The sequence below is a fragment of the Grampus griseus genome (assembly GCF_964374135.1).
Source record: "Grampus griseus genome assembly, chromosome: 21".
Lineage (NCBI taxonomy): Eukaryota > Metazoa > Chordata > Mammalia > Artiodactyla > Delphinidae > Grampus > Grampus griseus.
The window spans coordinates 23,837,066-23,852,542 of record NC_139015.1 but is presented as its reverse complement, the minus strand read 5'-3'; the positions used below and the strand labels follow the sequence as shown (position 1 = coordinate 23,852,542).

Here is a 15,477-nt window from a genome sequence, read left to right as displayed (position 1 = left end):
AGGAGAAGAAGAAGAAGGTATTCAATAAAGATCTTGTAAATAAATATTAGAGAAATATCTGTTTCCACTATGGGGAACAGACAGTAATGATGATCAATCTTCACACCTGAATTTCATCTCTCATGAACCTATGATGAACTTGTCTCCTTAAGTTAATACTCAGTCCTGCATGGTATGTTCCACAGGCTAACTTCAGTTTCTTAAGTTCAGCTGTAACTCGTTCTGTCATTCTTCTAGAAGGACAGTAGATGATAGCTGGACCTTCAAATTCCCAAGCAGAACTAAAGAAAAAGAAGAGCAAAAGGACAAACATATACATATAGGCTTCAGACCAGTTTGAGTTTTACCTAATTTAATTTTCCCTTTCTTTTTAAAATTTTAATATAATTTCATTTTAATTTAGTTTTTAAACTTTAATTTTCCTTTCAGTAAAAAACTAAAAGGAGAAAGCATATAAAAAACAATGACATATTTAACAAATACCTGAAACATTTTAGACACTCAAACGTGGAAATAAATTATATTAAACCCAAACACCTCTGACTTCACTTTTTTGTTCAAATTAAAACCAGAGACAAGTTTATTTATTGAAGCAGAAGTCTTGCTAAAAACCTGTAAACTAATGGAAACGCAATTACCGTCCTTTGGAATTGTAAAGCACTAGATTAACAATTAGTCTTCATTTATATAAGAAATGTAATGTTTACATAGGAGAAGGAATAAAATTTATATTATTCTTATGCCCTCTTATGATCATAAAATTGAATTTCTAAATCTGTTTACTAAAAAAGCAAGAACTTTCATGCAATAGTAAAAGATCATTTTTATAGTTCAAGGAAGTATTTACTAGTAACTTGAGACTATATGACCATAACAGAAAATAACATCTGTTATAAAGCGTTTTAGAAATTTGCGCTTATTTATTAAAAGTATAAATAATGATTTCCATAGAACATTTATTTAATTCCTCAACATATTCATTTATGTAAATACATTCATTTATGCTGACCTAACCAATATAAAAAGAATATACTATTTAGATTTAGGAGAAGTTATTTTATTTAATTTTTAATGTGCATAACCTGTGATACAATTTTAGGAATCTATTTTACAAACACACACATCTGCTAAAAGATACATATACACAAATATTCACAACAAAACTATAATAGTGAAAAATAATCTAAATGTTCATGATCATATACATTCATACTACAAAATGTGAAGTAAATATTTAAAAATTAAATGTATATAAAACCTTTAAGAAGGACTATGGTAAAAGCCACTGAAAACTTAGAGGGGAAAAATGAGACAGTAATTTTACTCTACGAGTCTTACTGAATAATCTACTCAAAGCAATTTTTGAGAGTGACCAAATGGACTTCCATGTCAAAAATTCATAGTAGATAACTCCATAGAGTGAAAAAAAATGCAAATTATCTTTTTAATGTATAAGAATCTCATTTAAAAAACATTTTTCAAAGAAGGAAAAATTGTGCACCAAAATGTGAATACTGTATAACATCCTAAACATTAAACATAATATATAGAAAGATAGCAGCAATACTTTATATAAGAGGAGAAAATTGCAGAAAAGACTGACATACTATAGCAAACTAACAACAATAACAACAACAACTGGGAACACATATTTGCACAGTACAAAGAACAGACACCTAAAACGCTAAATGCAAAAATACCAACAGTAATAATAACTGAGGAATGGGACTGGAAAAAAAATCTACGTACTCTTCAATTTACATGCATCTGTATTGTTCAAATTGATACAAACAATATGGATCACTTTTTACATTAAAAAAAGCAGAAAATACAAAAATCTGAACTTATAGAGCAGAAAAATCAAAGCAGTAAAAATTCCTATTGATTACAGCAGTGAAATGGCTGGTAAAAGGACTTCGCTCCTTGTCTTCTTTGAAGAAAGAATTCAGCAAAGAGACCAAGATTGTGAAGCAGATACAGCATTTATGAGAAGCAAAGTATATGCAGAAGAGCACATGGGCGAACTCGCACAGTTAGCTGCACCCAATAGGGGTGGCTTAGATCGCGTATATGGGGCAGTCTTCCAGGTTTTCCCTAGCCAATCATCTTGCTTGTGCCCATATTTGGCCTGACTCAGGTTCCTTCCTGGTCAGCTCGAAGGTTTCTGGGAGGTTGGCAGGACATATTATGGGGCTGGTGTCTCTTCCCTCCTTTGGCCCCTCCCCTAGAGTTGTGTTATCTGGAATTCCTTAGGGGACAACTGAGGACCTTCTCTACACATGTGATGGGCTGAGAAATCCCCTTGACCACAAGAATGAGGAAACTGTGGTCTCAGGGCCCAATGCTCCTCCTGGCATCTTATCTCAAAGTGACAGCAGAAGACTGGCTGCAGCTGCTCAGCCTGGGGCCCATCTATCGCCTACCTCAAATCCCGTCTGAGAGGTGTGGACCCCAAGGAATCTTTACTGGGAAGATGAAGGGGGATGGTCCTTCTGTAGCTTCTTCAGGCTGCCATTGGGCTCATGGACCCTACCTAACTGGTGCCGTGGAACTCTCACCCTGCCTTGTCAAGGGACCCCAGAAAGGCTTCTGCTGTTATCCCAGCAGGATCTCTTTCAGGGAGTGGCTGGAATCCCTGCATCACCATCATCTTGACATGGAATTGCTGCAAGCTGGAAGAAACAAACTTAACAAGCAGATTAAAAAGGCAGGGGCCAAAGATCAGTAAAAGGACTATTGCAACTAGAGGCCCAAACAGGGGTAAGAACAAGGTTACACTTGGTAACACTCCTCTGACTGCAGTCCAGATAGAGTCAGTGCTTGGGTATCCCTGTCCGAAGGAATGAAGCCATCTGGCATGGTCATGTATTTTCTTGATGTCCTCTTCTACTAGCTCAGTGGTGTTGATGTGGGTACATCATGTCTTACTAATAACTGCAAATACCCCTCTCTGTTCAGCCAGAACAAAGTCCAAAACCAGTCTGTTACCCATCACTACATCAGCTGAGGAACTAACAGACAACGAAAGTTTGGAAAGTGCATTCCCTGTGGACCTACTCAGAGCTGACAAGGTTATCCAAAAGTCTGCGGAGCACTGCTTCATGGTAAGCAAAGCCTTCCCAAGGGGACGCCAACCCAATAGCAGCTCCAGTCCCTGCCAAAATGAGGCCAATTGCCCTTTTGCCCCAGGGGTGGGTGATATTATGGAAGATAATACCTAGGTTCCTTTGATTACTCAGTTGGCCTAACATACACTGTCCCGTAAACAGAGCACTGTCCATACAAGGAAAGGCTACAGCTAATCCCGGGAAAGGGAAAGAGGGATTGGGGTTGTTCTGATGAGGCAATGGGTTTATGTCTAGACCACAAAGGAACAGATATCCAGAAGGGGCACATGCCTGACGCACTGTTGTAGAATTAAACCAATTCTCTAGAGAGCCTGCCCAAGAGGGGATCCCGTTACAGCTTGGGGAGGGAGGCCCACCATTATATGAGGGGGCATAAGGGGTGGGGACCCTTCCGTACGCCTTGGGTTGGGGGGGCCTACATTACGCTCCAGACAATTGGTGTTTTTCCTGCCCAGTAAGTACATATCCCATCTGGGCTTTGTCCTTGTTTTTTAGTCTTTGATTGTATTTGTGGTGAGGGCACCAATGGGTGAGATTTCCACCTGTATATTTGTCAGGGCAGGTGAGAACAATTAAATTGTGGAGTAACAGAAGCTTTGATCAGATTCTGAAGGTTCTCCACTGCAAGTTTTCATGCTGGTTGCATAGGGGCAGTGGCAGCAAGACAAGCTAGTCTTATTGCAATTTAAAATAAGTGTGTGGTTCTCATCAGATATACTGACGCGAGGGGTTAAGGTCTAAGCATGGAAGCTGCGCTAGGGACAGAATACGAACTTTAAGAGTAGGGTTAGAAGGACTCTCAGTAAGGTAAGGTCGTCACTGCTAGGTGTAAAGATTAGCTTGTTTTTAACCCATAGGCATCACTCTGAGGATGGAGATGACAGATCCAGCACTGGGGTAGATTTTATCCCTGAGCTATAATTCTTGAGAGATTTACTACTGCTTTGGATTCCCATTCCCCTAATGTGGATCCCCAAAAGAGGGAGAGAAAAGTTAGGGTGATTGATAACTTCATAATGGCATCAATCAGCGTTTTAATTTCGTTAGTAACCAGATAGCAAGTAGCAAAGAAACATCAAAAGAAATCATATAGTAAACGAAAGCCCACTAGCAATTATGGAGTCCCAGCCTACCATCACTTATCTTGTTTCTGTCACCCGGAGAGTCCCAAAGGAATCAATGTCAAAGCGAGAGTTTACTTATCAATGCGGTTGTCATTGGCTCAGGGATCACCTCCTAGAAGGGGTATTTGAGGGTTTTGGGTAGGTTCACAGGGATAGCTGGGATATACGTCTTCGGGTTCCTGTAACATATAAGTGGAGGCAGGTTTAATCCTGGACAGACGGACCCAACTCGTGACTCCCTGGAGTTTAACTGCTGTAGGGGTGCTCAGCAGGACTTGTTAAGGACCCTTCCACTTTGGGAGTAGCTGGGCGCCGGGGGACTCATTCTTTCAGGTCTTTAAAAGCACCCAGTCCCCAGATTTACAATGGAGTGACTGGGGCTGTTATCTGGGAGAGCTGGGTTCTGTTTCCATGTTCTTTTATGGCCATTTGGACCTGGCCCAGGTTTATAATGTATTTAAGATGGGCTTGGTTTCTGGGTCAGTTAGCATGTCCAGGGTGAGGAGTGGCCTTCCATGTGTCCTTTCAAAGGGACTCAACTTAATAGCTGTTTTAGGGGCTGCCCTGACCCTTAGGAGAGCTATTGGCAGCAGGCAGAGTTTCCTGACAGAGTTTGCCCACGGTTTTCTTTAGGGTATGACTGGCCTGCTCTGCCTTCCCTGAGGATGGAGGTCTCCAGGATGAATGCAGGTGGTATCTGATTCCTAAGGCCTGTGAGAGCTGTTGGGTAACCCTGGCTTTGAATGAGGATCCACTGTCACTTTGGAGGTGGCGGGGTAACCTGAACCTAGGAGTGATTTCTTGTATTGATAGAAGTGTTCTAGCCACTTTGGTTGCCTTTTCTGTCCTACTGGGGAAGGCCTCTGCCCATCCGGTGAAAGTGTCTTTAAATACTAATAAGTATTTGAAGCCTTGGAAAGAGGGCACCTGACTGAAACCCATTTGCCAGTCCTCTCCTGGGTAAGTTCCACGTCACTGGGCTGGGCTAACAAGAGGGGGAGGGGTGCGGCTTGAGGCTGCCTCCAGATTATGGGTGGTACAGAGGGCGCAGGCTCCAGTAACCCTTCTGATTGTCCCTGGGAGCCCTTTCCTGTAAAAATCTGGAAAACCACTGCAGACATGGAGTGGCTTTCTCTCTCATTCTCTCTCCCCCACATGGAGGAATCATGTGGCCCTTTAATAATTTTCCATTGGTCAGAAAGAGGTACGAGCAATTTTTGATCTATGTGCCACCAGCCATCTATTCCCTTAGTTCCCCCTTGGTCTCGTGACCAGGTCTCTTCGGAAGTTGAGTATCTGGGTACAATGTTAGAAGGGGCAAGGGATGGGATCAATGCCATTTCTGTTGTGGGTATCAGGGCTGCTTTCTTGGCTTCCCGATCTGCCCTGTTGTTCCCTTGGGTAATTTGAGAAATTCCATTTTCGTGTCCGCGGCAGTAAATGACTACTACTTTGTCTGGGTTTTTGAACCCCTTCTATGAGATATGTAGGCTCTCAATCCCATATTTTATAGGGGAATTTTTGGCCTTCAAAAGTCCTCTTTTGGGCTTCCCTGGTGGCGCAGTGGTTGGGAGTCCGCCTGACGATGCAGGGGACGCGGGTTCGTGCCCCAGTCTGGGAGGATCCCATGTGCCAAGAAGAGGCTAGGTCCGTGAGCCATGGCCGCTGAGCCTGCGCGTCTGGAGCCTGTGCTCCGCAATGGGAGAGGCCACAGCAGTGAGAGGCCCGCGTACCAAAAAAAAAAAAAAAAAGTCCTCTTTCCTTCCAGATAGCTATGTGGGCATGCAGAACAGGGAAGGCATATTTTGAGTCTGTGTATATATTTACAATTTTTCCTTCCCCTAGGGTTAAGGCTCGGGTTAGAGCTATCAGTCCAGCCTTCTGTGCTGAAGTGTTGGGTGGCAAAGGTTTCACTTCTGTGACACTGTGAGCGCTCATGATAGCATACCCTGCCCTCCTGACCCCGTCCTTAATAAAGCTACTGCTCTCAGTAAACCATTCTTCCTCAGGGTTTTCTATGGCTTGATCTGTTAGATTAAACCTACAGGCATAGACCTGGTCAAGGGTTTCGAGGCAGGAATATATTAGCTCTGGGCTGTCAGCAGGCATCCGTGGAGCTGGGTTGAGGGTGCAGCAAGTTTTGAGGGTTACCTCTGGGGAGTCGAGGAACAAAGCCTGGTACTTAGTAAAGCGGCCTCCAGTTAGCCAGTGGTGGCTTTTGATCTCCAGGATCCCTTGTACTTGATGGGAGGTCTGGACTTCCAGTGGCTGTCCAAAGGTAAGCTTGTTAGCTTCTTCCTATAGAGCAGAGGCAGCTACTACCCGAAGGCAGCCAGGCCAACTTCTAGTTGTTGAAAAAATGGCCTATAAGCTGAGGAACTTCTCCAACTTCTGTTATTAGGACCCCCAGGGCTGAACCCTGCTTTTCAGCCACATTCAAGATGAATGGCTTTTTTCAACTTGGAAGACCCAGAGCAGGAGCTTTCGTGAGGGCCTGTTTGATACTATTAAAAGTTTTTTCCTGTTCCCCAGTCCAAAGTAATGGTTCTGTATCTGGGTCTTTAGTAGCTTCACACAGGGGCTTAGCCATTAGCCCAAATCCTGGGATCCAGACTCTGTAAAATCCTGCCATGCCTAAAAAGGTACAGAGATGTTTTTTTTGTCTTTGGAGCACTTAGGCCTAATATAGCTCGTTTTCTGTCTGGAGATAGTTGTCTACTTCCAAGGTTTATAATGTATCCCAGGTATTTAACTCCTTGCTTTGAGATGTGTGCCTTTTTCTGGGGACCTTGTAACCCCGGGTCCCAGGGAAATTAAGGACTTCAATTGTGTTCTGATCTGAGGCCTCCGTGGAGGGGCTGCATGTTAATATACCAACATCTACATACTGTAGAACAGCCCCTTCTTTTAGGTGTTATCTCCCTTAGTTCCTTTCCTAGGGCCTGGGCGAACAAGTGTGGGCGGTCCCGAAGCCCCTGAGGCAGTACTGTCCAGGTGTGTTGCATCTGGCCCAAGAGGGAGTTAGTCCACTAGAAGGCAAACAGATATTGTGATGAGGGATGAACTAGGATGCAAAAGAAGGCATCCTTGAGGTTGAGCACAGTAAACCATTTAGCATCCTCAGGGACCTGGACTAATACGTGACAAGGATTGGCCATAAGGGGTTGTACACGAACCACAGCATCATTTACTGCTCTGAGGTCATGCACTATCCTATGTTCTCCATTTGGCTTAACAACTGGCAGAATAGGGGTGTTACATGGAGACTGGCAGGGTACCAAGAGGCCATGTTTTAAGAAGTTATCTATGAGGACTTGTAACCCTTTTTTTGCTTCCAATCTTATGGGGTACTGTCTCTTGTTAGGGTAAGTGGCTTCTGGCTTAAAGCTAATTTTTACAGATTGGGTGTTTCTGGCCCTCCCAGGGACTCCTTTGTCCCAAACTGGTTCACTGGTTGGAGAATATGGCTGGGAACAGGCCCTTGCTCTTCTCGTTGATCTGCCTTAGTCAGGGTCAAGATAAGGGGCTGCTTGGGGCCTCCTAACCGTCATATGGCCCCAAGGGAGCCCAGAAGGTCTCTCTCCAGTAGTGGCATAGGACACTTAGGGACAACCAAAAAGGCATGTGAGATCAAGCACTGTTCAAATTGCCAAGTGAGAGCCCTAGTGAAGTAATGGGTGCGAGGCTTTCCGTCGACACCACTCACTGTGCAGCTTTTAGAGGAAAGGGGTCCAGCGTGAGAATCAGGCCAGAGTATGTGGCTCTGACATCAATTTAAAAATTGATCTTCTTACCTGCCACATCAAGAACGACCCAGGGCTCCTTGATGGAGACAGACATCTCATGGGGGAGAGCTGCTAGAATCCCAGGGCCACCTCAGTTGCCCAGCACGGCCATCTCAGGAGTGGGGGACCCTCTTTCCTGTCGGGACCAAAGGCAGTCCCATCTCCAATGACCAGTCTGCTTGCCGACTGGGCATGGCCTGGGGGGCTCCTCTGGCATTCACGGGCCCAGGGGCCGGTTGACTTGCATTTGAAGCATTCCCCCTTGTTGGTCTTACCTCCAGACTGATGGTTGAACCTTCTTGGCCCCTTTGGGTTGCCCTGAAGTTGCAAGGTAATTTCAGCTTCAGCGGTGTGTCTGACAGCAAGGGCTATCAGTTTACCTTGCTTGAGCCTTGGCCTGCCTCAACTCACGCCAAGTTCTTTCCTCCTCCTCAGTTTGATCTCGATTATTAAATACCCCAAAGGCTACCTCTAGGAGTTTGGGCATAAGGGTTTGTGGGCCTAATTGTAACTTTTGGAGTTTTCACCTAATATCAGGGGCAGACTGTGTGATAAAATGTTGTCCTAGCAGGGACTGACCCTCGGGAATGGAAGGGTCTATGTTAGTAAATTTTCTAAAACCCTCCACAAGCCGTCCCTGAAAGAAGGCCGAGTTTTCTTCTTTCTCTTGGTTCACTTCCATGACCTTATCACAGTTGACTGGTTTTCTAATGCATTTTCTCATTCCTTCTAACAGGCATTGAACCACGTGGTTCCTGGCCCTCGTTCCCGCCAGAGACTTATAATCCCAAGGGGGATCCTGATTTGGGACTGCATCCCCACCCATATCATAAATGTTGGGTTGGTCCCTGGAGAGCTGGTCAGCATGCCCCTGGGCTGCTGTCCAAATCCTTTGCTTCTTTCTCCTCATGGGTACAGCAGGTAGATAGTACTATTTGGACATCCTTCCAGGTTAAATCAAAGGCCAGGGTTAGGGCCTGAAATCCTTCAATAAAACTACTAGGGTCTTCAGAAAATTGGTCCAGGCTTTGTTTGCACTGGGCTAAATCGGTTAGGAAGAAGGGCACGTGTACTCTGATTGTGCCTTCGCCATTTGCCACTTGCCCAAGAGGGCATATTCTCCCTGATCCTCGGTGATAGGAAGTCCCACTACGGGTTACCCCTGTGGGACTAGCTTTTTCATCCTGTGTATATAGAGGGTATGCATAGGAAGGCGAGGTTTGGGATTGGCCAGGGGGATCCCGAGAAGCAGGGGTACTTGTAGGAGTCGGAGAGGCTCGGTTTCTCTCCTGAGAGTTTGGGGGAGTTAAATGAGGACCGTCTAGAATGTCAAGAGAATTCTCTGATTCTCCAGGCCTCTGATTACCAGAGCCGCATAGAGCAGGATTCTGGTAAAGGGACATGAAGGCCTGGACATAGGGAAACTCAGTCCATTTTCCCAACCTGCGGCAATAAAGATGCAGTTGCAAGATGGTTTTATAATTTAGAGACCCATTTTGGGGCCATGTTTCTCCATCCCCCAACATATAAAGGCCAGTCAGTCTTATAGTAAAACTTAAGCTTTTTTTTTCTTAGCCCGTCTAATTTTAAAAGCTTCCAGTTCTTAAGGACACATCCCAGAGGTGTTTCTTCTGGCTTAGAAAGGGATCCTCCCATGTTGAGCAACCTGCAACCAAGGACGAAGAGGCTCACCTAGGAATGGAATCCGGTGTCCTGGAAACATTTACCAGGAGGCTTTAATTTAGAAGGTGTTCCGAGTGTCCCCTAGATCCCCATCGACCCTGAATCAGACGTCTCTGGTTGAACTTAGTTCCTTGCGCAGAGAAAAATGTTGCAGTTGCCAGGGATTCCTTGGGGAGGATATTTTGATTATATAGTCATTGTCCTATGACTATATAAGAGATTATTTTTCTTACACTGGGGTGTATCCCCCGGGAACAGGAGTCTAAAAGATTCAGAACACGGCTGCATGGACTCAAACAGCCCAAAAGGCTGGTGTGGAAGAGCACATGGGCAAACTCCCAGAGTGAGCTGCACCCAATAGGGGTGGCTTAAGTCATTTGCATGGGGGCAGTCTTCCAGGTTGTCTCTGGCCAATCATCTTGCTTTTGCCCATATCTGTCCTGACTCAGGGTCCTTCTTGGGGCATCACACGCATCTCTCAGTCTAGATGGATTCCAGTGCAAAGGTTTCTGGGAGGTTGGCAGGACATATCATGGGCTGGCATCTCCTCCCTCCTTTGGCCCCTCCCCTAGAGTTATGTCGTCCCGAATTCCTTAGGGGATGACTGAGGACTTTCTCTGCACATGTGTCAGGCTGAGAAATCCCCTTGACCACAGAATGAGGAAATTGTGGTCTCAGGGCCCAATGCTCCTCCTGCCATCTTATCTCAAAGTGTCAGCAGGAGACTGGCTGCAGCTGCTCAGCCTGGAGCCCATCTATCTCCTACCTCACTATTACAGAAGGATTCATTACTTTGCCAAGAGGTTTACTAAAGACAGTTATTTCCTCATAACAATTTCCTGAGGGGGAAAAAAAAATCTATCATCATTTAACCATTAAATTAGATAGGTGAGAGGGGCTGACCTAATTTAAATGCACCATGCATATAGAAAACAAATAGGATCAGAGTTTAAGGAACATGTTAGCTCAGTGAAGAGAAAAAATGTGAATACTGATAAACAAATGGCAGAATTAAATGAAAGGAAGAAAATGAAAATAAAAGGTAATACTTTGAAGTCTTAATTTACCCTCCATCTCAGTGCTCAGTAAGAGGTAAATTTCTATTTGCCCAAGATCTGCAGAGAGCATTCTGACTCTGAATGATTCCCTGCTACCACAACTCTTCTTGGAGGATTGAAAATGGGTACAAAATCTTTCCAGATTTGCTTTTAGAAAAACCACTGTCACATTCAATATCAAAATCTTTGGATGGTCTTGGATGTTAGCCTAAGGGGTCTGGCCTTTAGTCCACAGGAAAGGAACACCATGACCCAGGGATGTGCTTTCAGATGATAAATCTGAAAATCAGGGAGTCCTGAGGAACAAGGATGTCTGTTAGGAGAGTATAACAGTCTGAGCTAAAAAGTAATAAAAACCTCAGTTAGCAGAATTAACATGAAAGATAGTGAGAAGAAATTATTTACATAAGATATCATAAGAAGACAATATAATCACAATGTCAGGAAAAAAAAAAAAAAGGAGAGGGTTAGAGGGAAACGCCATAGAGATTGAGAATACTATGGACTGAAAAGGACCAAACATTAGGTAAGTAAATAAGGATCTGACTGTGGATACTCTAACCTAAAATAAACAGCCTTCTTCAAGAGGAAGTTTTACCTTTAGGACAGAAAGAAAGTGAAGTATGATGTGTATTCACTTTGGAGAGATCCCTAGAGCAGGCAGAACACCCAGAATATATTCATTACATTCTTGCTTTAATCTGAATACAGGACAGCCAAGCCAAGAGTGAACTCTACATTTAACTTCATCCTAAAGGACCCCAAGAGTTACCATAGGGTTTCCTTACCTAGGGTCAATCTTCTTTTTACCCCTTTCTGAAAAGAAAAACACTAATGATATTCTTTAAACCCTATTTTCCTACATTTGTTTTCTGTTTATATTGGTAGGACAAACATTATTTCCATCTACTCTGACTTAAAAACACATTTCATAACACGAAAGTTATAAGCTTTTCACTGAGAAAACAAATCAGAAAATAAGGCTCAGGGAAGCTTTCTTAGCATACATATAAAATGCCTCCAAGCAAAATAAATAGGAGGAGGAGCTAGTGACAGTTTCTTCATCAGTGAAATGAAAATAATATGTAGCTTACTGAGCAGTTATAAGGATCAAACTAGATCACTTATATGAAGCACCTACGATAGTCCTTGGCACATGCTATGGGCTCAAAAAGTATTTATTATTAAGATGACTTTTTACATTCCTTAATACTCAAGTTAGTCATATAACTAGTGAACTAGATAGAATTCAGATAAAAGACTCATTTGTTTTTGTTGTTTGTCAATTATTAAGTGTATGTCCCCTTCAAGTAACAGTATGGAGTATAAAAATATTAGAAGAATTAGTTTCTACCTTCCTCAGTCACTGATTATATAACATCACACTTGACTTGAACCAAAGCTAAGCAGAATTTGAAATATGTTAAATATACATTAGAAGGAAATAACTATAAAAAATAAAAAACATTTTTTACAAAGAAGAAAATAGTTACTAAAATATATCAACCATGAAATTCTCACCTTGTCTTCTGGACAAGAAATTGCTTCAGATCCTGAAGGATGTTTCCTGTTTTTCGTCCAACTTCTAAATACAAGTTTGGTCGATCAAAACCAGTACAGGTAACGTGGGGATCCGTCAGTTTTAAGCAACGTACAATGTCTTCTCGGATTGAAGAACTTGCAGTAGCAGTCAGTGCAACAATTGGAACCTGAAATAAGTAAAAGTGATTTTTAACCAAGGGAAGAGCTCAATAATTCCCAACATCTACTGCCTCTTAGAAAGAGACTGGAAGACAATTACAGGAGGAACAGAGGAACAGGGTTAAAAATGCAACTCTAAAATTATTCTCTTTCAAAGAAGAGAAGAACACTTCTTTCATACTTGTTTCTCAGCCTTCTGAGAAATCATTCAAATAAAACACTAAATTCATAAGATTTCTAAATGCAATCTACCTTATTAAATTAAGTCCATTGATTAACTATCTACCTCTCCATTTATTATTTTTACATTTATATTAGTGCTGCTACAAATGAGGGGTATGTTATGTCTTATTTTTCATTAATCTATCATTCACAAGTTATAAACCCTTCATTCACTGAAAATCTACCTACACAAAGCCCAAGTCTTTTTTGTCTCCTATATTAAATATATTGGTCGATGGCTTTTCAGATCCATTGTAAAAGAAAAGGTCTCAGTGATCTGGATAACCTCTCACCAGTTTTAGTGGGTTAACCATGGCATAATATGTAAAAGAAAAAAGGAGAGAATGAAACATCTATTATTAACTGATTCCTTGAGCAACCGAGTCATGTTCTATTCTCAATCTAGCGAAGACTTCTTGACTGCCTTAGCAGCCAAAGCAGGAGGCACAGCAGGTACCAGGAAAAACATGAGTGTGTGATCTTTCAGAAATTCTAAAGTGGGGTAACAACACACCTCCCATGAAACTAGATTTAATATTTCTGTCACTATTATCATAGGGAGTTCTAATCAACTATGCTATTATTTCATAATCAGAAAAATTGTTCCTATATCATTAGCTGCTCGATTTCCAAGATTACAACTTTCTTAATACTCTTTTTAGCTTATTACAAATGCAGTAAATAATATCCTCATAACATAGCTCTTCAGGTACATCTACCTCACAAATCAGTTTAAGCAATTATCGTACATACATGAAAATTTAAGTGCAATTTGTAAAAAAACAATTACAGAATTTGAAAAACAAGATACAATTTATTAAAAACTATTTTTACAATCAATATAGCTTTGCTGAATTAAAAATTATCTCAAAGCTCATGTAAAAAAAATCAATTAAGTTTGGGAGTAATTTTTAAATGGGAAAAAATTATATCAAAATCAATGTGACCAGGTAATTGGCATTTTTGTATTCTCTATCCTTAAATTCTGTGAAATTATTTTAAAAATACCCCAAATTAACTTAATTGATTTTTGGCTTACAATCAGACTGTTCTCTGAATTTAGAGAGTGTCTGCCTAACAACTTATATATGAATATGCCAATTTATAAAGAAGTTAGTTTCTCTAATCGAGGCTTAATATATATGTATATAGCTGCTTTATGTCTTTATAGCAAATATAAATATCTATAGCAAATATATGGCTGAGAATAAGGGAAGTTTAAACACTGAAGTTCTTAGGACATGCATATTCTCACCCTCATAACAACAAAGACTTCCATCAATGTAAGTGCGTTACTCAAAGAATTTACAAATGCACTAAAAAATGCTTGTTGTTTAACTGCATATACACATAAAGAAAGAAGTTTTCAGGATAGAGACTATAAGAAAAGAGGGCCTGGTTTGTTTCTAAGCAATATAATGTATGAGTGGATGAGCAATGCTTTCGTGAAAAGAAGGAAATAAGCACAAACCATAACACAGTTTGAACTAGTAGAAAAAAGCAGCACAGTGGTGTAAAAATCTCGTTTAGAATCAATTGTCTGAGTTCAAAGCCTGCCTTTGCCATTAACTAGATGTGAGATTTTGAGCTGTTTATTTTTTTTACACATATATATTTTTTTGGCCACACCGCACGGCTTGCAGGATCTTAGTTCCCTGACCAGGAATCGAACCCGTGCCCCCTTCGGTGGAAGCGCAGAGTCCTAACCAGTGGACTGCCAGGGAAGTCCCTTGAGCTGTTTATTTCACTCTCTGAACTTTGGTATCCTCATCTATAAGATGGCTGTAATAACAGCAGCAACCTCATAAAGTCACTGTGAAGACCAAATGGGATAAAAGGTCTAGTGCGCTGAACACAAAGGTCTAGTGTCTAGTAAGCACTCAAGATGTGTCAGCTATCACTGATATTACTGCAACAACTGAAAAGAATTCTACAAAAGAACTGCAGAGACATGGCCACTACTCCCAGACTTGCCACTGACTTTGGAAAGGGCTAACTTCTCTTGGCCTCAGTTTTTTCATCAAAATATGAGATGGAGAGGGCTACAGGATGTTAACCTCTCTTCTAACTTAAAAATTCTCACTTTGCCACTAGAAACTCCTTATTCTAGTGACCTACTAACAGGAAAAATCAATATAAATTCCCTCCTTTGCCAACGTTCTAGAAAGTCACAGTTAAGAATGTTGCTTCCACAACTTAGAAAAATAGAATAAAGTAATGGAATGTATTAAACTTAATGGAACAATATTTACTTTCACTTCAGAAATGAACAGAATATTCTCCCTTAGAATCTTTGGTGCTTAAAAGTTATAAACTACAGGGCTTCCCTGGTGGCACAGTGGTTGAGAGTCCGTCTGCCGATGCGGGGGATGCGGGTTTGTGCCCCGGTCCAGGAGGATCCCACGTGCCGCGGAGCGGCTGGGCCCATGAGCCATGGCCGCTGGGCCTGCGCGTCCAGAGCCTGTGCTCCACAGCGGGAGAGGCCACAGCGGTGAGAGGCCCGCGTACCGCAAAAAAAAAAAGTTATAAACTACAGTGAAGTGTAAAAATAACACACAGGCTGGTTAGGAGAAAGGTGTCCATACAGCCTGGTTTGCTGGGATACTCTCAGTTTATCCTGTCATCACAGCATAGTTATTAATAGCTTGCACCTTTTAATTTTCAAAAGCAAACTGGTGTGGGTGATAAATTACCCTGTCACTCAGTTATATCAAGTTCTTAACTCATGAAACTTGTTCTTTCAGTTGGCAAATCTTGGTTTCTTTGGTAATAAGTA

General features: G+C 42.0%; 1 protein-coding gene across 5 annotated transcripts in view; it reads right to left on the bottom strand.

Annotated features, from left to right (window-relative positions):
• WRN (WRN RecQ like helicase) overlaps nucleotides 1-15,477 on the bottom strand; it is a 138,221-nt gene that overhangs the window by 46,237 nt on the left and 76,507 nt on the right. For all 5 annotated transcript variants that reach the window (XM_082680305.1, XM_082680307.1, XM_082680306.1 and 2 more), the window contains exons 18-19: nucleotides 12,300-12,487; nucleotides 107-281 (exon numbers count right to left, since the gene is read on the bottom strand). In XM_082680305.1, the coding sequence (XP_082536431.1) occupies nucleotides 107-281; nucleotides 12,300-12,487 (363 nt within the window). The remainder of the gene's footprint in view (nucleotides 1-106; nucleotides 282-12,299; nucleotides 12,488-15,477) is intronic.